This window comes from Pelecanus crispus, chromosome 3, assembly GCF_030463565.1.
Source record: "Pelecanus crispus isolate bPelCri1 chromosome 3, bPelCri1.pri, whole genome shotgun sequence".
Lineage (NCBI taxonomy): Eukaryota > Metazoa > Chordata > Aves > Pelecaniformes > Pelecanidae > Pelecanus > Pelecanus crispus.
The window spans coordinates 132,305,326-132,329,461 of record NC_134645.1 but is presented as its reverse complement, the minus strand read 5'-3'; the positions used below and the strand labels follow the sequence as shown (position 1 = coordinate 132,329,461).

The 24,136-nt window shown below is 61.4% G+C and overlaps 1 protein-coding gene across 2 annotated transcripts; it reads right to left on the bottom strand.

Annotated features, from left to right (window-relative positions):
- Window positions 1-7,599: 7,599 nt before the first annotated feature.
- Window positions 7,600-21,267, bottom strand: LOC104026315 (kinesin-like protein KIF3C). Of its 2 annotated transcripts, none has more exons than XM_075707535.1 (8): window positions 19,855-21,267; window positions 13,515-13,616; window positions 13,290-13,412; window positions 13,064-13,182; window positions 10,642-10,758; window positions 9,857-9,965; window positions 8,717-8,892; window positions 7,600-7,693 (listed from the first exon to the last, which is right to left on the bottom strand). In XM_075707535.1, the coding sequence occupies exons 1-8, from the start codon at window positions 21,265-21,267 to the stop codon at window positions 7,600-7,602; spliced, it is 2,253 nt and encodes a 750-aa protein (XP_075563650.1). The 2 variants fall into 2 exon arrangements, with proteins under 2 accessions (XP_075563650.1, XP_075563651.1); XM_075707536.1 differs by having other exon boundaries at window positions 9,857-9,959.
- Between the last annotated feature and the right edge of the window lie 2,869 nt (window positions 21,268-24,136).

The window sequence follows — 24,136 nt, the reverse complement described above, 5'->3', positions numbered from 1 at the left end:
TTCATCCCATTGCACTCACCCTCTGTTAGAGACACACAGGCTTCTTGCTGGTTCTTCTGCAGCTCTTTCAACCCATGTCTTCAAAGGGATTTCCCTCTCCAAGACAATCTGAACACTGGTGGTTATGTCAGGATTTATTTAAGTTACAAGTAGCTACTCTACTTCTGGGGGTCCCTGATTTTCACAACAAACTGGCCACCCAAGTGTATATGGCATATGTTAGGTCTTTTCTAGATCAGCTTCCATCTCTCTTGATCCTCCAGTTTGTACCATGCTTGTGGCTCTTGGGCCCCTCGCACTTGTACTTTTCTATGCTGTACCTGGACACGGCAGTCACGGAGGGGTAACAAGCCTCCATGGGCATTTTTCTTCAAAGGTGGCATGTAGATGTTTGGCCCCTTTAAAATGTTCACTTATGCTTGTCATTGAAAATGTAAATATTGGCATATAGAGCCATACAAATCTTAGGAATAAATTTTAGATATATGGCAGAACAAGTCCCATGAATTGTAGTAAGAAAGAAACCAAAATTGTTACAGTGAATTTACCCTAGATTTTATAGATGTCAGTTAAAAACTATAATCTGTTTTCAACTGTCAGTAGATGAGACATAGCTTTTTAAAATTGTGTTTCTGTAACCTGGTTCAATATTCTCGTAAAAATTGCAGGGTTCTGTGTAATCCTGTAGGACCGTAAGGCATGGGTGTTCCAGGGAAGCAGAGAGATCCGGAATCTGAGAACAGATTCTCCTCACAGCTAAAGCCACTGAATGTCATCATCAAAGAAATTGCAGCAGACGTTTATAAAAAGACAAACCGACCCCAAAGAACAAGCAAACAAATCACAAAATAAAACCAAGCTAAGCTGGAAGACATAGACACTCCTGGGTATTTTCTGCGTTGCAAACGTTGTGAACTTGGATCATCAATATTCATGAAATGCAGTAGCTGAGGGCACCCAAGTGCTGCACAAACCTTGCGCACGCTCTCCAGGCGCTCGTGTCCTGCCATTGCCTGTGCGTGGGACGGGAGAGAGAAACAAAGACGGAGGAAACGTTCGCGTTCGCGTTCGTGAACATGGCCGGCGCTCTGCCGCTGGTGGGGGGAAAATCAAACAGCCCCAAGGCTGTAACACCAAAAACCAGGCACTGCAGAATTTGCAAGGAAAGAGTATTCTTGGTCACTGGAGCATTTTTTCCTGCCTGAAGTCACCTTCTTGTCCCGTGGGATATACCGTGTGCATTGCCAAAGCAGATGTTTCAGAATCTTTTTGGCAGTTGTACTTGGCATGGAAAAATCCTTTGCCCTTCTGCACACCTTTCATGCACAATTTCTGAATTCCTTTGGAGTAAGCAGAGCTCCTGACTGCACGGCAGTGCTTATAATTTGACATTTCCCCCCTTTTATTCTCTCTGTGCTACCTAGGGACCTTGCGCTCTCTTCTGCTCGCAGGCCGCCTTGGGTGGCAGCAGAGAGATAAATCGAACGTGGCAAAACCTGACTTTCTCCCTTCCTTATCTCATCCCTCTCCAGTTCTTCCAGCTCTGCCCAGGGTTCGGCTGTCCTCCCAGACACCCAGACTGCAGCCTTGCGGTAGTTTCAAATCACAGAATCATAGGAAATAGGATTGGATGAGAGGGTCAGGGGTTATCCCGTCATCCTTTGCCCTCCAGCGTGATTAACTGCCTCCTAAACGGTTCTTGACAGCTGTCAGTCTAATCTGCTCTTAAAAAAACTCCAGCGGAAGCGATTCTGTATCATACATGTGTAGACTATTCTAGTGGGTTATTAGCCGTGGGGGCTTACAACGGGTTTCCTAAATTCTAATCTAAATATTTCCTGCTGTGTTTTAAGACCAGAAATTCTTGTCCTGTCTCCTTTTGGTAGCTGAAAGAGGATAATCGCTTCCTTTTGCAGCAGTCTTTTTCAGCATGTGAAGATCATGATTACCTCTCTCCACAGTCTTCTAGCCCTAGGTGGAAACCACCCCGTTTCTTTCGGTCTTTCATGTATTCACATAATTCCCATCGATTTCTTGCAAAATCTCTCTAAATGGTCCCATTCTTGGTCAAAAAGTGGCGCCCGGCGTGGCCCACCCTTGGAAGTGCTAGGCTGAAGGAGAACAAATCACATTTCTGTCTCTGCCTCCCTACAACCTGTTTCTTTTGGAAAAATCTGCCATCGTTAACTCCACTTCAGTCTCACATCAGCGAGCGTGTCAAAGACTTTCACCAAAATCTCTCGCTATATCCTAGTTCGTGCCTCCTCCATATCTGCAAGGTCTCTTACTCTTAGCAGAAAATTAGGTTGGTTTGATGTGATTTGCTTTGGACCAAACCACCTTGGCTGTTACTTTTCACCTTGTTCTCCTGTCAATACTTACAGGTGGATTTTGTTGACCCATTCAATGTCTTTTCAGGAGCTGAAGTTAGGTCGAGTATATAATTCCCTGAGTCCTCCTTGCCCCCATTTTAAAGATATTCTTTATGTTTGTCCTGTTCCTGTTTGGACACTTTGCCTGTTCTTTATGAGTTCTCAAAAGCCCTCACCTACAGCCCCGAGACTGCTTTACCAACCTCCCTACATACATCGGTATGAATTAAATCAGACCCGTCCGATTTGGAAATATCCAGCTTGTATAAGAAATCTTTAACCTACTGTTTTCTTATTTTAGCCTGAGTCCTCATCCCTTTTCCGCTGACATTTATTGTTAGCCATCTGATCACAGCTGACCTTTTAAATGAAGACTGAAGCAAAAAAAAAATGACTGCATGCTTAGTTTTTTCCTCTGATACTATCATTTTCCTCTGATATTATCATTCATTCCCCGGTGCATAGTGCAGAATCCTTCTTTCATTTTTCTCTACTACTAACGCACCTATGGATTGCCTTCTTGTTGCCTTTCCCTCTCATTGTGCGTCTCATCCCTAACTTTGTCCACATCCCCGCCGCTGTGCCCACGGGCACCCAGGATACCCTTGGGATGAGTGTGCAGGGGCAGCTCACAAGGAAAGGCCGGTGTTCAAACAAGCTGGGAAGCACGAGGAGCCGTGACAGCGGCCGTGACGATACCCAGCATCAGCCGCCCATGCTTCTGGAGCGCCTTGTGGGTGCCAGGACAGGTCAGATTGCCGAGGACAATCTCAAAGCGTGGGAATTCAGTGCCTTTGCAGTGTTTTCTTAGTGAGAGCTTCATTAATGCCTAAGATGTGGGCATTTTCCAATAGCATGGGAAAAATGCAGTGGCAGCCGGGAGGAGAGATGACCCTGCTCACTACTGCTGCTCCCTCTTCGCTGTTTCAGCTCCCAAAAATCCCATTTGCATCGGTGGTTTTGATTCACTTGAATGCCTGTGGGCCCTTCCTTGCTCTCCCCGTGGGCTGCAACTGTCCCCGTTTTACCTTGCTTCCCTTACTTTGCTTTTACCCCCTGGCTCTTCGCTCCTTCCTCTGCAAGAACCACCACGTGTGGGACCTGCGGGTGCTCCTGGCCAGCCCTCCCGCCCGGCTCCAGCCTCCCCCTTTGCCAACCTCCCGCGCTGCGCCTAACGCGGGCTGCAGACCTCGCTGAATCGATGCCGATAAACCAGGCTGTGCCGGGACCCGCTCCTGGCATCAGCGTCACTAAGTTGGAAGGAACTAGGCGAGCAGGTAAAATGAAATCCCCCCCAAAATCAACTTAGCAATTTTATGTAGGCCTCCCCACGCTCTTGGAGCTCATATAATGACTTTTGTAGAGAGAGCGAGCTCATACCTTGCAAAACCAGCTTTTGCTGCTTAGACCTTGTCCTGGTGAAGCTTCCTGCAAATTACAGCAGTTTTAGTACAAACGCTCCATCTTACGTGAAACAGGAGAAATACATGGAGAAATCCAGGCGGGCAAGCATCGGTGCGCCCGTTCGCACAGCGGCAGGAGCCCAAATCCCAAATCCTTGTCTCTAAACACACGCAGCCCGTGAGGTCCCCCCGAGCCGGGTACGCGATGCGGAGCTGCGCTTAGATTAACGCATCGGCTGCGGCACCGCGGGGCCAGCGGGTTCCAGCCGGCCGGAGCTGCGGATGAACGAGGCGGCAGACGCCCTTTGCAATGATGCTCATTCTTTTATTGGTGTCATTGCCAGTTTTCTGAAGGGTGCTGGCGCTTTCCGGTTGTTCCCAGCACTGGGTCAAAGCTACATTACAGCATATTGAAGAGGTGTCCATCCAAAGCCAGAGGGGATGTGAGATTAATGACCTCTCTCCATACAGTATGTATAATATATATATATTTATAATATGTCCTGTATATTCATATGTATAGAGTGACAAGGATGGGCCACCATACAGTAAACTTGATTTCTAAATAAATCACCAGAGCAACAGGCACAAAAATTTGGTCCTAATCAAGGCCCTCACCTTGTCAGTCAACGCGAAACAGACCCGAACCCACCCCCTCGCCAAAAAAACATGTCCAAACCTGAAACCCAAAATAACTAAAAACAACAACAAAAAAAAGCCCCAACCCAGCCCCGTACCCGCTCTGGGATTTGCCCCCTGTACAGTCACTCACATTGACGGTAAATAGATCCCTCGGCTACACGCGCGCGCGCACCCACACACACCTACACACACTCATATGTAAATACACACGCACCGACATACAAAGACCAAAGAACATTACAAATATACATCTGAGGTTGCTGCAGCGGTGCAGAGAGGCTGCGGAGCCACCCGAGGCAGAGGGAAAACGCCGCCGCGAGCTCGCCCGGTCTCGGCTCAAATCACCAGCGTCCGCTTACGACCTTCCTTGGGGTTTGTGCTCAGGAGGTTGGGAGGTCGTCGGCAGCGGCGGAGAGACGGCGCGAGCGCGTGGGAGGCTGCCAGACCCACGCGCACGGCAGATGCGGCGCGAGCGGCACTTGGACGTTGAAAGCGGCGCAGCCTGCACCGGGTGCTCGCATGCCCGTCCCGTGCTCTGCTGGAAGGGCTTCCCACGTGGATCCCACCGTGATCACGGTCCTGCTGACCTGGACCTGTCCTCTGCCGTGACACAGGCGAGAACCAACGCGTGCCATGGGAGACCGGTGTGGTGCATGCCCACCCTTCGACATGGTGCTCCATGGCCGGGGGCAAGCCAGGGGGAAGGAGAGGACACCATCAACTCTTGAGCTTTGTTTCATTCTCCTCCAGAGAATGGAGGTAAAAGAGAACTGCCACTGGTTCACCACCTCGGGGCTCCAGGAGCTACTGCAGCTGAACTTGGGGCAATTAAACAAGAAAGGGAGGAAAATGTATTCCTGCAGGCCACCCCGCAGACAGCTTGTCCCCTTTCTGAGGTCTATGCTTCCTGATCCTGACTCCCAGATGCTCTCCGGAAAACTAAATAAAGAACCGGGTCTCTCATCCGCCGTGTTTCATGGGGCCAGAGCCAGCTTGCTCCGGGGGATGTGCACGGACGGCCCCTTGGCTGCTGGCGGTACCCGCGGACAGGACCTCACCCCAAGGCGTGGAGGGGCCCCATCTCTCGCTGCTGAAACGCCCTTCCTCCTGCATCCTCCTCCTCAGGCTGAGCACAGACCAGGCCTGGCTGCCGCTCGAAGGCAGCGAGCTCAGTGCTGGGAGCAAGCTACGGCTTCCAAACCAGCCTACAAGCCAGCTGCCAGGGCCGGGGAGAAGGGGACAAAGATTTCGGAGAGGCAGAAGGTGTTACGGGGCACAGGTGGGGAAGGGAAGATGGTGGCAGAGGGCAACGATCAAGAACACGAGGCAGGACAACGTTGCAGGGGATGGGGAGAAGACACCCTGCGGCAGAGCAGGGGATGTGCCAGGAGATGGGTGGGAAGGTCTGTGGGTGCCCCAGCCTGACCACGTGGAACATGTTGATGGGATGCTCCTCTTGGGTGGGACTTGCCCTGCTCTGAAGTAGACTCAGCTGATGCTTCTGCTCCTGAGGGTTCTGCTCCGTGCCTGTGCCTCGTCCCCTCTCCCGCCCTCACCCCGGGTCCTGTGCGCAGGAGTCATCGCGGCGAGCAGCGACCAGCCCTCCAGCAGAAGAAATTCTCTTCATCGCCAGACGACAGTCCCTACCTGCAGTCTTCTCAGATCTGCCTCCCCAGGGGCTGGCCTCAGCGTACGTCCCTTTGAGGACCCGCATCCTCCCAGGCGAACCAGGGGGTCGCTCCCTCATTCGTTAGGATCTCGTCAAAGGGATCTCCCCCACCTCCGCGCATCCGGAAGCCATCCCAGGGAAACCACAGCTGCTGGCCTGGCACTGCCAGGAACGGTCTTCAACGAGGACCCACCTTCCCTCAGTCGAACTGCTGAAAGCTGAATCACTCAGGAACACCGAGCGATGTCCTGGCGCCTATGTGCGCTGCTGCCTGGGACGGGTTTCAGATCGCCAGAGTGGCCTCATGGCTCGCCCCCTCTTACCCGTTACCCGTTTCACGTCCATCCCTCCACGACCCACGCAATCACCAGGAAATTTCTCCCAACTACGAGGTGACCTCCGCGTGGCGTTACCCAGCCTGGAGGAGAGCGATGTTGACACCACTCCTCCGGCCATCACCATCTCGTCCTGCATTTCTTCACTGCCTTTGGTTGCCTGGCCGCTGGCCGCTCTCCCCTCTGGTTTCACTTAGGTAGCATTGCTCCCCAGACTTACCTGGGTCTTTGGGAGGGGTGGGTGGAAGGGGACGGAGATTTCCACCTCCTGTTCTTGCTGTAAGGAGTTAAACACCCACTTAGCCAGGGATGGGAGCAAGCTGGGTGTCAGGCAACTGAAGGTGACAGGGCCAGCTGTCTCCAGAGCGTGGCACAGGTGAGCAAAGTCCTGGCACCATGGGGACTGACTCGGTTTGGCTCATTTGCAAGCCCTCTCTGGATGGAGCTGGCATTCCAGGAGCAACAGCCATGCCCAGAAGTCCATGAGATGTCACTGCTGCCACCACTGTCGATGCAAGCTGAAGAGTCACTCCGGGCCGCTGACAAACCCAGCGCAAGGTGCTTGCCACCACAAAGTCTCCAAATCCTCATAGAAATCACCAAATCCCCTGGGATCCAGCAAAGCAAGCGCAGCGCCGGAGTCCAGGGCTGCCTCACCTTCTGCCCAAGCCACCAGAGAGGGGCACGTGCCCCCTCCTGCCTGCTCCGCGGAGCGCGCCGGTGAGCAGCGCGCCGGCGGTGCCCACCCCGGCCGTGTCCCCGTGTCCCGGCCCCGTGCCGGGGCTACGGCGGCGGCAGCGTGGGGAGGGGTGGGAGCTGAGCGTACCCGAGGAGCCGTCGGCGTGGTGCCCACTGCCAGCTTGGGATGTCCTCCAGTCCGAGTGCGCCTCCTGACTCTGCGCATCAACCACTCCATAAATAAATACGTTAAATAAATAAAGTGACAGATCCAGATCGGGGAGCCGGGGGGCGGGGGCGGAAGGAAGGAGAGGGCAGCTCCCCTCGCCCCGGGGGCTGTTCGTGAGCGTCTCACACAAACACACGCGCACACAAAGTAGCTGAAGACAAAGACGAACTGGGACCGGTGGAGATGCTGCCAGCTGGGGCCCTTTCCTCGGCCGTCAGCGGGGCACAGTCCTCGCTGCGAGGCGGTGCGGGGGACGGGGGGGTCCAGGACGTCACTCCTGAGCTGGCATCGTGGCGGCGCGCGGGGAGCTGGAGGTGAGGGAGACATGCGTGCTTGAGGATGGCAGCGACCGCGGCGTCTGGCACCTGGACGGGGAGACGGACAGAGAAAAACTGGCTTCCTTCTCCTTCCCCTGCCTCCCGCTCCCCCCGAAATCCAGCCATTTTCTCTGTCATTTGCTAGGCAGGCAGCACCAAAGGACTCCCAGTGTTGGGCAGGACCACACCTTGTGTCTTATCATCTGGGATATACGTGTATGGTACCCTTGATTGGCTTAGAGTAGACTTGGTAGTGTAGGTTAACGGTTGGACTGGGTGATCTTAAAGGGCTTTTCCAACCTAAACGATTCAATGACTCTATGATTCTATGATCGAATCACAGAAGGGTTTGGGTGGGAAGGGACCTTCAGAGCCCACCCAGCCCAACCCCTGCAGTGACAGGGACAGCTTCAACCAGAGCAGGGTGCTCAGAGCCCCGTCCAACCTGGCCTGGGATGTTGCCAGGGATGGGGCATCTCCCACCGCTCTGGGCAACCTGAGCCAGTGCCTCACCACCCTCACAGTACAGAATTTCTTCCTTATGTCCAGACTAAATCTCTTCTTCTTTAGTTTAAATCCATTCCCCCTTGTCCTGTGGCTGCAGGCCCTGCTCCAAAGCCTGTCCCCACCTTTCCTGCAGCCCCTTCCAGCAGTGCAGGGCCGCAGGAAGGTCTCCCCGCAGCCTTCTCTTCCCCAGGCTGCACAAGCCCAGCTCTCCCAGCCTGGCCTCAGAGCAGAGCTGCTCCAGCCCTCGGACCATTTCTGTGGCCTCCTCTGGCCCCGCTCCAACAGGTCCCTGTCTGTGCGGTGCTGAGATGTAGATGATGACATATGACATCATCACCCTGTTTTTAGTACTTATCCAACAACCGTTACCAAAGCAACGTCAACCGTATTTTAAAATCTGATCACACCCCAACAACTCATGGCCATTTGCAACCCCAAAAGGAACGGGGGGCTTGCAGCTCCGCTGTGACTCCTCTGCCTGCCCCAAGCCCGCGCGCTGCCCCGCACGGAGCATCCCGACCGCGCCGCAGCCCCCGCGTGTCCCCCCCGCCCGCCGGCACTCACCAGGAGCGGGACTTCCTCACCCGGGAGGCCGCCGGCCGCTCCAGGAGGCTGTCCAGGTGCATCAGCCTCTCCAGGTGGAGAGCCCGGGGGTCCTGCTCTGCCGGGTCCCTGCTCCGCTCAAACTCGAAGATAGCCGGAGGGGAGAGGTCCAGCTCCAAGAACATGATGTTCTCAGCCTGCAGCAGGACAGGGCAAAGGGAAAACCAACACGAGGGGTCACTGCGTGGCAAAACACGACACCGGTTCTGGCAAGACCACACTGCCGAGAGAAGCCGACAGGCATGCCAGGGAGCAGGACCCTCCTCTGGCTGCCACAGCCACAGGGCAAGCTCCAAACTGGAGCCCAGGCTCCCTGCTCTGCTCAGGCTCTTCTGGTCTTTCCTGGGGCTGAGTCCAGCAGGCCAGGCTGCATGGCCCCGTCCTCTCAAACGGCAGGAGCTGCCGGAGCCAGTGAGCCAGCAGCTCAAGGACCAGCTGAGAACACGGCCACCGCTCCTGCCAAGTGGGAGGATAAAGCCGGGAGCTTGAACTGATGTATCCCAAATCATCGTCAGCTTGTGTACTCTGTCTTCTCTCCCACTGTTCATCCACCCATGCACCCACCCACCCACCCACCCATCCATCCATCCATCCATCCACCCACCCACCCATCCATCCATCCATCCACCCACCCACCCATCCATCTATCCTTCCATCCACCTATCCTTCCATCCATCCATCCATCTGCCCATCCATCCACCCGCCCATCCACCCACCCGCCCATCCACCCACCCACCCACCCATCCATCCGTCCATCCACCCACCCATCCATCCACCCACCCATCCGTCCATCCACCCACCCATCCATCCACCTATCCTTCCATCCATCCATCCACCCATCCATCCACCCACCCATCCACCCATCCATCCATCCACCTATCCTTCCATCCATCCATCCATCCACCCACCCATCCACCCATCCATCCATCCACCTATCCTTCCATCCACCTATCCTTCCATCCATCCATCCATCCATCCATCCATCCATCCATCCACCCACCCACCCACCCACCCACCCATCCACCCATCCATCCACCCACCCATCCCATTTATCCAATGACTTCTTGTCCCCCCGGCACGCACCAGTGCCCTCTCACGTACCCGGTACCGAGGATGAGATCCCATGGCCATGGCCACGCGGGCGTATTGGCTTATGGGCCTCTTGTACCCCACCGCAGAGGTAGGCCGCTTCTTCATTTGGTTACTGGTTCTAAAAAATAAATTATAGAATCACAGAATCATTGAATTGTTTATGTTGGAAAAGCCCTTGAAGATCACCCAGTCCAACCATTAACCCAACACTACCAAGGCCACCACTAAACCAATTCAGGGCAGAGGAAGAATTAATTCCATGTTTCCTGGCTTGGGGGCTGCATTATTTTTTCATGAAAGGAAAACCAGGAATCACTAAGGTTGGAAAGGCCCTCCAAGATCATCAGCCCAACCATCACCCCAACACCCCCATGCCCACCAAACCATGTCCCCAAGTGCCACCTCTGCCCGTTTGTTGAACCCCTCCAGGACTGGGGACTCCCCCACCTCTCTGGGCAGCCTGTTCCAATGCTTGACCACTCTTCCAGTAAAGAAATTTCTCCTAATAACCAATCTAAATTAATCTAAATTAAGAGAGGAACATTTATTAGAGAACATACATTCCTACTAAAAATGCATCCAAGCAGTGACGAGCGGAGCTCGCCCGCAGCGAGTGAAGGGTGGCCCTTCCTGGTGGGGCTTGGCTCGGAGAGGATTTCCGCCTGTAGGCACCTGCAAGCACCCCGGGGTCCCCGCTGTGCCCCCCCCGGGACACCCCTGCCCTGCAGGCAGAGGCTTCGTGCCCGCAGGTTGGCAGCACTGGGGCAGAGCGTGGGTCGGGGCTGGGGACGTACCCTCCGGTGGGCACCAGCGGCTGGAACTTCCACTGGTCCTCCTCACCGTCGAAGTACAGGCGGTTCATGATCTTGTTCTTCTCTTCTGGTGGGATGAAGTTCTCGATGATCAGGTACCTGAGCGAGTGACCGGCCGGGAGAGAGACGGAGCGGGAGCGAGGGGTGGGAAGGAGAAGGAGAGGAAGGAGTTAATGTGACGAGTAACAGAAAACAGGTCGGAAAGGAAGAGGAAAGGGATGTCAGGAAGAGAGGGAGACACAGGGAAATGGGAAAACATCCAGAAGATGGAAACATGATGGAAACGGAGAGGTTGAAGCAATAGATCCGGCGACAGAGAGGCGAGAGAGGCAGAGAGGGAGGGCAGAGGAAGACGGTGATGAGAGAGGAGCGAAGATGCTCGGGCAGGAACCCATCTGCTCTCCCGACCCGCCCGCTCCCCCGGCTGCCTGACCAGAAAATAAAGGAAAGCTCAATGATGCAAAATACACCCCAAAGGGAACCTTTTTTTCTCCACATTTTTGGGGGGCAAATTGAGCAGCTGCAGAAAATTGTTTCGAGTTGATGAGTTGCTTCGTTGAGTTGCCAGCTTTTAAAAAGTTTGAATCACGTTGGAAGGGAAAGGTAGCAAAATTTGAGGTGAAATTTTATTTCTAGTAAAAAACATTTTACCTTGCAAACGCTAAGGCACTTCTATATGTCTGGCTGAGGTTTTTTAAAGCTATTGAATACGATTATTGCTTGAAGTGAAAACAAACCCACTAAAGGCGGTGGACCAGCAGCTGCATCTCCTGCTGGAAGGTTCCTGGAGGGAAAACACTGCCCGGCTTTGCCGGCTGCCCCCGTCGTGCCGGGAGCTCCCGCGGGGCCGGGGCTCACCCCGAGTCCCCCCAAAACTGCTCTCCCTCCGGCGCTGGGGCCGGAGCAGGTCTCCAGGTGCCCTCGGGGGACGCTTACCTCCAGCTACCACCGCCACGTCCCGCAACTCAGCCGCAGCCCGCGCTGCTGCTCTGCTGTCACTTCTGCTTGTGGGTTTTCTGGTTTTTCACCTTTCTCAGCAACTTTTTAATACTCTCGCGTGCAACTCACCCAGCTCAACAGGGTTAAATGTGTTTTACACCTCCTGCCACCGCTGACGGGGTAGGAAGCGCTCAGTTGTCCCTGTCACCAGGCGTATCGCTCCCTCCAGCTGCGCACCCCAGCTCTGCTCCGTGCACCCCAGCTTTGCTCTGCAAACCCCAGCTTTGCTCCACGCACCCCAGCTCTGCTCTCTGCACCCCAGCTCTGCTCCGTGCACCCCAGCTCTGCTCTCTGCACCCCAGCTCTGCTCTGTGCACCCCAGCTCTGCTCTGCAAACCCCAGCTTTGCTCCATGCACCCCAGCTCTGCTCTCTGCACCCCAACTTTGCTTTGCAAACCCCAGCTCTGCCCTGCACACTCCAGCTCTGCTGTGTGCACCCCAGCTTTGCTCTGCACACCCAGTTCAGCTTTGCTCCATGCACCCCAGCTCTGCTCCGTGCACCCAGCTCTGCTCTGCACCCCCAGCTCTGCTCTGCACCCCCAGCTTTGCTTTGCAAACCCCAGCTCTGCTGTGTGCACCCCAGCTCTGCCCTGCACACCCCAATTCTGCTCTGCAAACCCCAGCTCAGCCCTGCGCACCCACCCCTGCTCTGCACACCCCAACTTTGCTCTCTGCACCCCAGCACTGCCTTACACACCCCAGCTTTGCTCCAAGCACCCCAGCTCTGCCCTGTGCACCCCAGCTCTGCTCTGTGCACCCCAGCTCTGCTGCGTGCACCCCAATTCTGCCCTGCACACCCCAGCTCTGCTGTGTGCACCCCAGCTTTGCTTTGCAAACCCCAGCTCTGCTCCGTGCACCCATCTCTGCTCTGCACACCCAGCTCAGCCCTGCACACCCCAGCACTGCCTTGCACACCCAGCTCTGCTCTGCGCACCCCAGCTTTGCTCCGAGCACCCCAGCCCTGCTGCGTGCACCCCAATTCTGCCCTGCACACCCAGCTCAGCCCTGCACACCCCAGCACTGCCTTGCACACCCAGCTCTGCTCTGCGCACCCCAGCTTTGCTCCGAGCACCCCAGCTCTGCTGCGTGCACCCCAATTCTGCCCTGCACACCCCAGCTCTGCTGTGTGCACCCCAGCTTTGCTTTGCAAACCCCAGCTCTGCCCCGTGCACCCCAGCTCTGCTCCGTGCACCCATCTCTGCTCTGCACACCCAGCTCGGCCCTGCACACCCCAGCACTGCCTTGCACACCCAGCTCTGCTCTGCGCACCCCAGCTTTGCTCCGAGCACCCCAGCCCTGCTGCGTGCACCCCAATTCTGCCCTGCACACCCCAGCTCTGCTGCGTGCACCCCAATTCTGCCCTGCACACCCCGCATGGCTGCGCCCGGGATGCACCGCCACCTACTTGAGCTTCAGCTCCCGCGTCTGCTCGTTCTGCGCCTCCTCCAGGTCCTGGCGCACGCGGATGTACTCGTCGTGCTGGTCCTGGATCTCCGCCTTCACGGCCTGCAGCTTGGCGTACAGCTGGGGGAGAGCAGCGGCCCCTCAGCCCCGCGGCTCGGGGGGCTGCGGCAAGCCCCGGGGCTCCGGCGGCCGGAGGGACCGTCGTCCCCCGCCTGCCACGCTCTCACCTTCTTCAGCTTCTTGGTTTTGATCTCCACCTCCTGCTGCAGGGAGGTGTAAGTCTCCCGCAGCTCCATGGTCTCCTCGTCCCGCAGCAACATCTCCTGCTGCATCTCCCGCTCCCGGCGTTTCTGCAGCACGGGGGGAAGCGCTCAGAGCCAGGAGCGGGGAAGCAGCCCCCCGGGGATGCCCCCATCACCCGCCTACGCCAGGTCAGGCCCCCGCGCCGTTACCTGCTCGGCTATCTCCTGCCGCTTCAGCTCCAGCATCTTCTGCTGCTCGTTGGTGTGGTCCACGATGGTCCTGCCGCCGATGAGCAGCTTGCTCTCCATCGCCTGGGCGGGCAGAGCGGGGTGGGGGGTCAGAGCGGGGCCCCACGGGCTTTGCCCCAGGCTGTCTGCACCGGGGGGTCACCCCCGTCCCCAGCCACCGCCCTGGGCACCCTGTCCTCGCCCCTGGCTCCAGGGAGTTGGGAGCTTTCGGTGCGGCACGCGCTGCAGTCCCCAGCTGACGGGGAGGGGGCTGCGCACGGACACTGCCGCGCTTGGGGCCGGTGCGGCATCGCTGCGAGCCCGCAGGACGCCGCGGACGCGCACAGCCGGCAGCGGGGACCCAGCCCCAGGCGGAGCTGGGTGGGGGTCTCTGCCCCAAACCCCCTGGGACCCGCCGGGGCAGACGCTGCAGGGAAAGCACCCGCAGCAGCATTCCCGCAGCTCGGCCGGGCTCTGTGTGTCCCATCCCGACGCCCTCGTCCCACCCTGTCCCACCCCACCCCGTCGCCCGCACCCCACCCCGGCTGCATTTCCCTTCGCCTCGCCGGGGGAGGCTCCCCTCTCCCACGTACACACGTGTCGGCGTACACGCACGCGCCCACGCACGCACACGCCTGCGGCCGGTCCCACCCCCTGCACGCACACGCGTGCACGCACATTTCTACACGCCCGCCCAAGCGTGCAGATGGTTCTGCTCACACGCACGCACACGCTTGCGTGCAGCCCCCCACGCGCGCACGTATGCTCATGCACGCGCATCCCGGCATTTAATGGTTGGACTGGACGATCTTAAAGGTCTTTTCCAACCTAAATGATTCGATGATTCCATGCCCACGCACGTTAGTACGCTCATGCGTGCCCGCTCACGTGTGCCCGTGCGTGTGCGCAGGCACAGGGGCTGCGCACACACGCGCCGGCCGTGCGCCCACGTGCCGGGTACGCACGCACACGCGTGCCGGTGCGCGTACAAGCGCCGGGTGTCTGTGCATGAGGTCACGCATGAGGTGAGCACGCTAGGCAGCGGGCGTCCGCGCGAGATGTGCGTGCACCTGTACCGTGGTGCGCGCACACCCGTGTCACCGTGGCAGGGTGTCAGCGGGACGGCGCGGCCGGCACCGGCGGCAGGAGCACCCTGTGCCCCCCACGGCTCAGGGGCAGGAGCGGGGATGGATCCAGACGTCCCCACGCCACCGCACACGGCTTTAAAAATTCATCTCCCCGACAGCGCCAGCGGCAGCACCGCCCGCCGCCATCCCTGGGGTGTCCCCGCCGACCGCCACCGCACCGGCACGTGCCTGCCCTCACCCGTGGGCGCGCCTGCTTGGGGTCCCCCTGCACCCCCTGAATTGAGACCCCCGAATGCAAAGCTCCCTCCCTGCTCCTTACGGTGCCCGGACCCCCGGGACCCGCCCCGGTCCGGAGGGCCGTGACGCCACGCCGAAGCGGGGACGCTGGCACTGGGGGGGGCACGTGTGGCATTCGGCGGTGCTGCCAGCACCTGCCCCGGCGCAGGGCTCATCCCGGGGGTGCTGAGCCCCCCCGGCCGTACCCCCGCACCGCCCGGGCTGCGGAGGTGGGGGCTCAGGCAAACCGCAGACCCCCATTCGCAGCTATTTGGGGCGCTGCTCTATTTCGCCGATTTTTCCGCTGTTTTTTCCCCTTCCCAGCCCCACGCGTCGGGACGGCTGCGGGGCTGCGCAGCGTGGGGTTTTAGGGGTGTGCAAGCGGCACCCCCAGCACCCATGGGGCAACCCCTGCGCCCGTACCACCGGTTCCCACCTTCCCCCACCCCCGCGAGACCCCCATGGGTGCCCCACCAGCCCCCCTGACCCTGCTGCACCCCCCCAAACCCCGACACCGGCGATTCCTCCTCCCTCCTGCTGCCTTCGGTCGGGTGCTGCCGGCCGGGCATTTGGGGGAAGGCACCGGGCTGCCGTGGTGGGGGGCTGAGACCCCCGAAGCAGCCCCTCTGCCCAGCCCCACACCGTCCCCTGCCAGGGCTCCCCGGGGCAGCCGGGCTGGGGGCACTGGGGGTCTTTGGGCCCCTCGCCACTCACACCTCCTCCTCGGTTCTCGGCTGCTCCCAGCTGCGCCCCGTGCCGGCGAGTGTCCCCTGCGCCTTGCCGGGACGTGTCCTGCCCCAGCAGGGCTTGGGGGGACCAAGGTGGGGACAAAGGAGGGGGCCAGGAGGGGCCAGGCGGGCGCGGGGAAGATGCTGGGCCAGGGCACCGTGCTGCCCACCGTCCCCGCGGGCTTCACCGCCGGCTGCTGCCTTTGCCGCGGGATTAAGGGGTTTCTTGGCGCTGCCAGCGTTTATTCCCTCTAACGAAGACGACTCCCAGTCTTCTTTAGCGCCTGGGACAGACTGAACACTAAGCCTCTCAACGGCAACTCATTTCTGGCACCCAAATAACTTCCCCGGCACTTTCCTGCCCGCTGACCCCGGCCTCGGAACCCAGCAGAGACATCGGGCGAGGAGCAGCCCGTCTGCCTGGGCGCCAAGGCGCACATCTGGGTGCCAAGGTGCACATCTGGGCGTCCAGGTGCACATCTGGGCACCAAGGCGCACATCTGGGCGCCAAGGCGCACATCTGGGTGCCAAGGTGCACATCTGGGCGTCCAGGTGCACATCTGGGTGCCACTGTGCACATCTGGGTGCCACTGTGCACATCTTGGTGTCAATGTGCACATCTGGCTGCCAAGGCGCACATCTGTGTGCCAAGACGCACATCTGGGCGTCAAGGTGCACATCTGGGTGCCAATGCACACACCTGGGCGCCCAGGTGCACCCCTGGGTGCCAAGGCACACATCTGTGCGCCAAGGCGCAGATCTGTGCGCCCAGGTGCACATCTGGGCACCAAGGCGCACATCTGGGTGCCAAGGCGCAGATCTGGGTGCCCAGGTGCACATCTGGGCGCCAAGGCGCAGATCTGGGCGCCCAGGTGCACATCTGGGCGCCAAGGCGCACACCTGGGCTGGCCCCTGCCTCTCCGAGCTCGATGCTGCCCACGTGTCCCAGCCGGACGGCGGGGCCGGGCCGTGGCTGTGCCAGGAGGCAGAGCCCACGTCCACGGGCGTGAGGGCAAGACGGGGTCCGGCGCGCGTCGCCCGCGCGTGTGCGGGGCACCCCGTGTGCCCCCGGGCACTACGGTCGCCTTTAAACGCGTCAGCGGGACACGGGGCTCTTTTCACACCGGTGCTCCCTCGCCTGGCCCCGCTGCGTGGCAGAGCTGCCCACGGGCACCGGGAAGCCACCCCGTGCCCCCCGCAATGTCCCGCCGGCACGTCCCTGGCAGTGCCCGGTGGGGCGAGCGTCGCGGCCGGCTCTGCCCCTCCGTCACTGGCACGGGGGGGGATTTTTGCCCCCCCCGGGGCGATACCTCGCCGGTGTGACTGTACCGTACCCCCACGGCCGGGGGGGTCCCGGTGTGCGGCGCGGCTCTGAAGGCCATCGAAGGGGACGTGGCGTCATCTCGCCTCCGGCCCTGCCTTGTTACTCAGCAGTTACAGGACACGCGGTGGCCCCGAGCCAGCCCCGCTGCACCACGCTGGATGCGGAGACCGCGCAGGACGCCTGCCAGAGACAACCTGCACTCCACCGCGGCGGCAGCGGCGGGGAGCAGTGGCTCAGAGGAGCCCACCCCCGTGCCGAGCATCCTGCTCTGCCGGGACACCCGCAATGGGACACCCGTCATGCCAGCCAGTGACCGGTGTCCCCACCATGGCTCTGCCCCCGGTGGCATGTCCCAGTGTGAGCCCGCGGGCTCTGTGCAGGCATCCAGGCATGGCCACGCATCCCTGGGCATGACCGTGCATCCTGGGGCATGGCCGTGCATCCCTGGGCACTGCCGTGGGCACTGCCATGTGTCCCTGGGCACTGCCATGCATCCCTGGGCACCGCCATGGGCACTGCCACACGTCCCTGGGCACTGCCATGCGTCCCTGGGCACTGCCGTGGGCACTGTCGTGAGTCCCTGGGCACCGCCACGCATCCCTGGGCACTGCCACGCATCCCTGGGCACCGCCATGGGCACTGCCACACGTCCCTGGGCACCGCCACGCATCCCTGGGCACTGCCACGCATCCCTGGGCACCGCCATGGGCACTGCCACACGTCCCTGGGCACCGCCGTGTGTCCCTGGGCACTGCCACGCATCCCTGGCCACTGCCGTGGGCACCGCCATGTGTCCCTGGGCACTGCTGTGGGCACTGCCACGTGCCCCTGGGCACTGCCATGCAATCCTGGGCACCACCATGCATCCCTGGGCACTGCCATGGGCACTGCTGTGTGTCCCTGGGCACTGCCACACGTCCCTGGGCATTGCCGTGGGCACTGCTGTGAGTCCCTGGGCACCACCATGCATCCCTGGGCACTGCTGTGTGTCCCTGGGCACTGCCGTGGGCACTGCCATGTGTCCCTGGACACTGCCACACGTCCCTGGGCACTGCTGTGTGTCCCTGGGCACTGCTGTGTGTCCCTGGGCACTGCCATCAGCACTGCCATGTGTCCCTGGGCACTGCTGTGGGCACTGCCATGCGTCCCTGGGCACTGCCACGTGCCCCTGGGCACTGCCATGCAATCCTGGGCACTGTCATGGGCACTGCCGTGTGTCCCTGGGCACTGCCACACGTCCCCGGGCACTGCCATCAGCACTGCCACGTGTCCCTGGGCACTGCTGTGGGCACTGCCGTGTGTCCCTGGGCACTGCCACAAGTCCCTGGGCACTGCTGTGGGCACTGCTGTGCATCCCTGGGCACTGCCACGCGTCCCTGGGCACTGCCACGTGTCCCTGGGCACTGCTGTGGGCACTGCCGTGTGTCCCTGGGCACTGCCACAAGTCCCTGGGCACTGCTGTGGGCACTGCTGTGCATCCCTGGGCACTGCCACGCGTCCCTGGGCACTGCCACATGTCCCTGGGCACTGCCATGGGCACTGCCACACGTCCCTGGGCACTGCCACGCGTCCCTGGGCACTGCCATGGGCACTGCCACGCGTCCCTGGGCACCACCACGGGCACCACCGTGCGCCCCTGGGCACTGCCACGCATCCCCGGGGCTGCCACAAACACAGCTCTGGCCACGGAGGAGGGTACGAGAGCATCCCCCTGCTCAGCCCCTGAATTGGCAGGCGGGGACCGACACCCCGGGCATGTCCCCACCCGGGGGGCTCCGTGCTGTCTCCAGCCCGGCCACCGCATCCGGGCCACCACAGTGACGGAGGGGCTGTGCGGGAGCATGACGCGGCGGGTTGGGGTGCTGGGGCTCCTTCCCCACCGCCGTGACCACTGGTCAGGACCCCCCAGCCTCACCGGGGAGGGGAGCAGGGCCGGGGGGGGGGCAGCAGTGCAGCCCCGGACCCCCGGCACGGCCGGCTGGGGGTGGGCCGGGGCTGCCGCGGCCCCTCTCGCACTCGGCCCCGCGTCCCCGAACCGGCGGCGTGCAGCACCCGGTGGGCGCCAGTAACGTGCCCCCACCCACCCCGCTCCGGCTCGGGGGTGCCGGGAAGGATTTGAGGCGGGGAACGGGGGTCCCTGCAGAGCTGCCAGGCCCTGCCTGCGGGCTCACAGCCCTGCCCGTCCCCGCGGGGTTGGACAGAACCGGGGCGGCGGCGGGGGGGGGGCAGGCGGTGCCGCGTCCCCAGCCCCGGCCCTGGGCGTGTTCCCCGGGCCACCGGGGCCGAATCTGCAGCATCACTCCCCCACGCCGCCGCAAGATGCTTTGTTGCGCCGAGGGGGGACGAGAGCTGAGCACAGCAAACTCGTGGCACCGGTGATGGGCTCCCTCCCGGCCCTTCCCACCCCGCGCCCCCAGGAGCTGCCGCACAAGGTCCCCGTGCGGGTCCACGGCTGAGGGCAACCCCCGCCCACCGCTGCTTGGGGACCCCGCTTGGGGACCCCGCTTGGGCCCCATTCAAGCACCCCACGAGGAGCTGGAGGGAAGGCGGGTCTTCCCCCAGCGTCGCTCGCAACAGCGCGTGGCCACCCACACCTTGTACTTGGTGGCCAGCAGCTCCATGGCCACCCATACCTTGTACTTGGTGGCCAGCAGCTCCATGCCCACCTGTACCTCGTACTTGGTGGCGAACAGCAACATGGCCACCCGTACCTCGTACTTGGTGGCCAACAGCAACATGGCCACCCGTACCTTGTACTTGGTGGCCAGCAGCTCTGTGCCCACCCTTACCTCATACTTGGTGGCCAGCAGCAACATGGCCACCCGTACCTCGTACTTGGTGGCCAGCAGCTCCGTGGCCTCCCGTACCTTGTATTTGGTGGCCAGCAGCTCCGTGGCCACCCGTACCTTGTATTTGGTGGCCAGCAGCTCCGTGGCCTCCTGCTCCTTCCGCAGATCCTCTATCATCTTCTCCTTCTCCTGCAGCAGCTTCTGCTTCTCCTCGCTCACCAGGCTGTGGTCGTCCTGGATAGCGGCTTTTTCCTCTTCCAGCCTCTCCTTCTGCTCCTTCAAGTAATTCTCCATGTTCTTCTCCAGGCCGTCCTCATTGTCGTCCTCCCCTTCATTCTCCGTGGCGCTTTCCCCATCCACCGCTTTCTTCCTCCGGCTGCTCCTTCTCCTCTTCTTCCCCAGCATGCCGCGTTTCTCCAGCTGGGCTTTCAGCCGGATGATCTCCTCCTGAAACTCCCGCAGCAAGGTGTCCTTGGGGTCCTCGTTCACCCGGGGCTTGTTCTTGATGTTCTTGGCCCTGTTGGCGAACCTGAGGGTGGAGAGGCTCTCGTCGTAGCTGTGGGAGGCCGGGCCCAAGGTGGCCACCATGATTGTCTTGGCGTTGCCCCCGAGGGAGTCCTGCAGCAGGCGGGTCAGCTTGGAGTCCCGGTAGGGGATGTGCGTGCTCTTGCCGTCCACGAGAGCGGAGATGACGTTACCCAGGGCGGAGAGGGAGAGGTTGATCTTGGACGCTTCCTTGGGGCGCTCTCCGTGGGCCCCCATTTTGCTCTGGCGCTCGCTGCCGGCCAGGTCCACCAGGTTGAGCTTGCCCACGCGGATGTGCTCCTCGCCGTCCGGCCCCGTCTCGCTGCACTCGACGGTGATGAGGAAGATGGCGTGGGAGCGGGAGCTGTGCTCGTTCATGTTGGTGCTGCCCACGGACCGCGTCTGGCTCCCCAGGTTCATCACGTGCTCGATCTCCTTGACGTTCTTGGTCACGAAGGAGGAGAGGTCCTTGATGTACACCCCCGTCTCGGGGTTCTCCTTCAGCTCCAGCTTCTTGCTCTGGTCCTTGGCGAGGAGGTCCCTGATCTCCTCCTGGTAGATCTCCAGGTACGAGGCCCTCACCAGGTACTGCTGGTTCTGCGAGCGGGAGATGTGGGTGAAGATGTGCTCGAAGGAGAGGGGGATGACGCCCCGCTTCTCGGGCTCCGCCCAGGCGCCCTGCATGGTGTAGGTCTTGCCCGTCCCGGTCTGGCCGTAGGCGAAGATGGTGCCGTTGAAGCCCTGCAGCACGCAGTCTATCAGCGGCCGCACCGTCTCGTCGTAGAGGTCCGCCTGCTTGGAGCTGGCGTCGTAGACGGCGTCGAAGGTGAAGGTCTTGGGCAGCTCGCCGGGGGAGGCGCGGGGATTTCGGATGCTCACCTGCCCCAGCTTGACGTCCAGCTCCAGGACGCGCTCGTAGCCCGCCGCCTCCTCCTTCCTGCTCATGGGGCGGCAGCGGGCCACCACCTTCAGCGCTTCGCAGCCGCTGCGGGCCTTACCGGCCATGGCGGCGGCGGGCGGGGCCGGGCGGGCGCTGGCGGGCGGCGGCGGGCGGCGGGGGGGGTGTCGGGGGCTCAGCCGCGCCGCCCCCGCTGCATCCCCCGGGCCGGGGCCGGGGCCGGGGCCGGGTGGGCGCGGGGGGCGCGGGGGGCCGGGGGGCGGCGGCGGGGCGGCCCCGCCGCGGGTTCGCTCATGGCAGCGCGGCCGCTGCGGCCCGGGCGGGTTTGCGGGGCCGGGGCCGGGGCCGGGGCCGGGGCGGGGCGCGGCGGGGGGCGGGCGGCGCGGGGATTGGCTGGCGCCGCGGCGCGCGCGCACGGGCGGGGCGGGGCGGGGCGGGGCGCGAGCGGCGTGCGGGGACGCCGGGAGCTGCGGGGAGGGAGGGTGCGGGGAGGGTGCGGGCACCCCGGGAGCTGCGGGCGGGGAGGGTGCGGGGAGGGTGCGGGCACCCCGGGAGCTGCGGGCGGGGAGGGTGCGGGCACCCCGGGAGCTGCGGGCGGGGAGGGTGCGGGGAGGGTGCGGGCACCCCGGGAGCTGCGGGCGGGGAGGGCCCCGGGCACCCCGGGAGCTGCGGGGAGGGTGCGGGCACCCCGGGAGCTGCGGGCGGGGAGGGCCCCGGGCACCCCGGGAGCTGCGGGGAGGGTGCGGGCACCCCGGGAGCTGCGGGCGGGGAGGGCCCCGGGCACCCCGGGAGCTGCGGGGAGGGTGCGGGTACCCCGGGAGCTGCGGGCGGGGAGGGTGCGGGGACCCCGGGAGCTGCGGGGAGGGCCCCGGGCACCCCGGGAGCTGCGGTCCGGCCCCGCCGCCCGGCCTTTGTGCGGCCGCGGGGGAGGGGTCCCGGGAGGGAGGGGTGCGGGGCGGGGGGGGGGGGGTGCAGGGCTGGGATGCGAGGTGCAGGGGAGAATGCAGGGCTGGGATGCGGGATGTGGGAATGCAGGGCATGGGATGCAGGATGTAGGATTGGGATGCAGGATGCAGGATTGGGATGCAGGATGCAGGAGAGAATGCAGGGTTGGGATGTGGGATGCAGGAGAGAATGCAGGGTTGGGATGTGGGATGCAGGAGAGAATGCAGGATTGGGATGCAGGATGCAGGATTGGGATGCAGGATGCAGGATTGGGATGCAGGATGCAGGAGAGAATGCAGGGTTGGGATGTGGGATGCAGAGTGTGGCATGAAGGATGCAGGATGTAGGATGCAGGAGAGAGAATGCAGGGTTGGGATGTGGGATGCAGGATTGGGACGCAGGATGCAGGAGAGAATGCAGGGTTGGGATGTGGGATGCAGGAGAGAATGCAGGGTTGGGATGTGGGATGCAGGATTGGGATGCAGGATGCAGGAGAGAATGCAGGGTTGGGATGTGGGATGCAGGAGAGAATGCAGGGTTGGGATGTGGGATGCAGGATTGGGATGCAGGATGCAGGAGAGAATGCAGGGTTGGGATATGAGATGCAGGAGAGAATGCAGGGCTGGAATGTGGGATGCAGGAGAGAACGCAGGGTTGGGATCCGGGATTGGGATGGGGGATGCAGGGGAGAATGCAGCGCTGGGATGCAGGATGTGGGAATGCAGGGCGTGGGATAAGGAATGCAGGGCTGGGATGTGGGATGCAGGATTGGGATGCAGTATGCAGGAGAGAGACTGCAGGGTTGGGATGTGGGATGCAGGATTGGGATGCAGGATGCAGGAGAGAATGCAGGGTTGGGATGTGGGATGCAGGAGAGAATGCAGGGTTGGGATGTGGGATACAGGATGTGGGAATGCAGGGCGTGGGATAAAGAACGCACGGTTGGGATGCAGGATTGGGATGCAGGATGCAGGAGAGAATGCAGGGTTGGGATGTGGGATGCAGGATGCAGGAGAGAATGCAGGGTTGGGATGTGGGATGCAGGAGAGAATGCAGGGCTGGGATGCAGAATTGGGATGTGGGAATGCAGCGTGCAGGGTATGGGATAAAGAATGCAGGGTTGGGATGCAGGACTGGGATGCAGGAGAGAGAATGCAGGGTGGGGATGTGGGGTGCAGGATTGGGATTTAGGATGCAGGATGCAGGGTTGGGATGCAGGAGAGTGCAGGGTGGGGATGTGGGATGCAGGGTGTGGGGTGAAGGATGCAGGGTTGGGATGCAGGATGTGGGAATGCAGGGTGCAGGGCGTGGAATAAAGAATGCAGCATTGGGATGCAGGATGCAGGAGAGAATGCAGGGTTGGGATGAGGGAATGCAGAATTGGGATGCAGGATGCAGGAGAGAGAATGCAGGATTGGGATGCAGGATTGGGATGTGGGGTGAAGGATGCAGGATGTGGGTTGTGGGATGCAGGATGCAGGATTTGTATGCGGGATGCGGAGCCATTTTGTGGGATGCAGGATACAGAATGCAGGATTGGGATGCAGGATCGGGATGCAGGACTAGGATGCAGGATGTGGGTTGTGGGATGCAGGATTTGTATGGGGGATGCAGAGTCACTTTGTGGGATGCAGGATGTGGGATTGGGATGCGGGATGCAGGGCACAGCCCATGGGATACGGGCTCAGGACTGGGGTGCGGGGCACAGGGCACAGCCCGTGGGTCGCAGGGTGCAGGACCGGGGCGTGTGACGGAGGGCGTGGGGTACGTGATGTGGGATAAGGGATGCGGGATTGGGATGCAGGGACCGAGCTCTTTCCTCGGGCCTGGCAGCCGGAGCAGGGATATCTCCAGGGCAGCGGCACCCTCGCCAGCCGCCCCTGCGGTGTTTTGGGGTGGTTGGGCTGCCCCAGTCCCGTCCCCCTGCCAGCCCCGGCATGGCTGGCGCATCCTGGCGTGGGCTTGCTTGCGGCCCAGCGGGAATAATCCCCGGCGCCTTACGGAAGAGGCAGCCCGGGGCTTCGGTGGGAG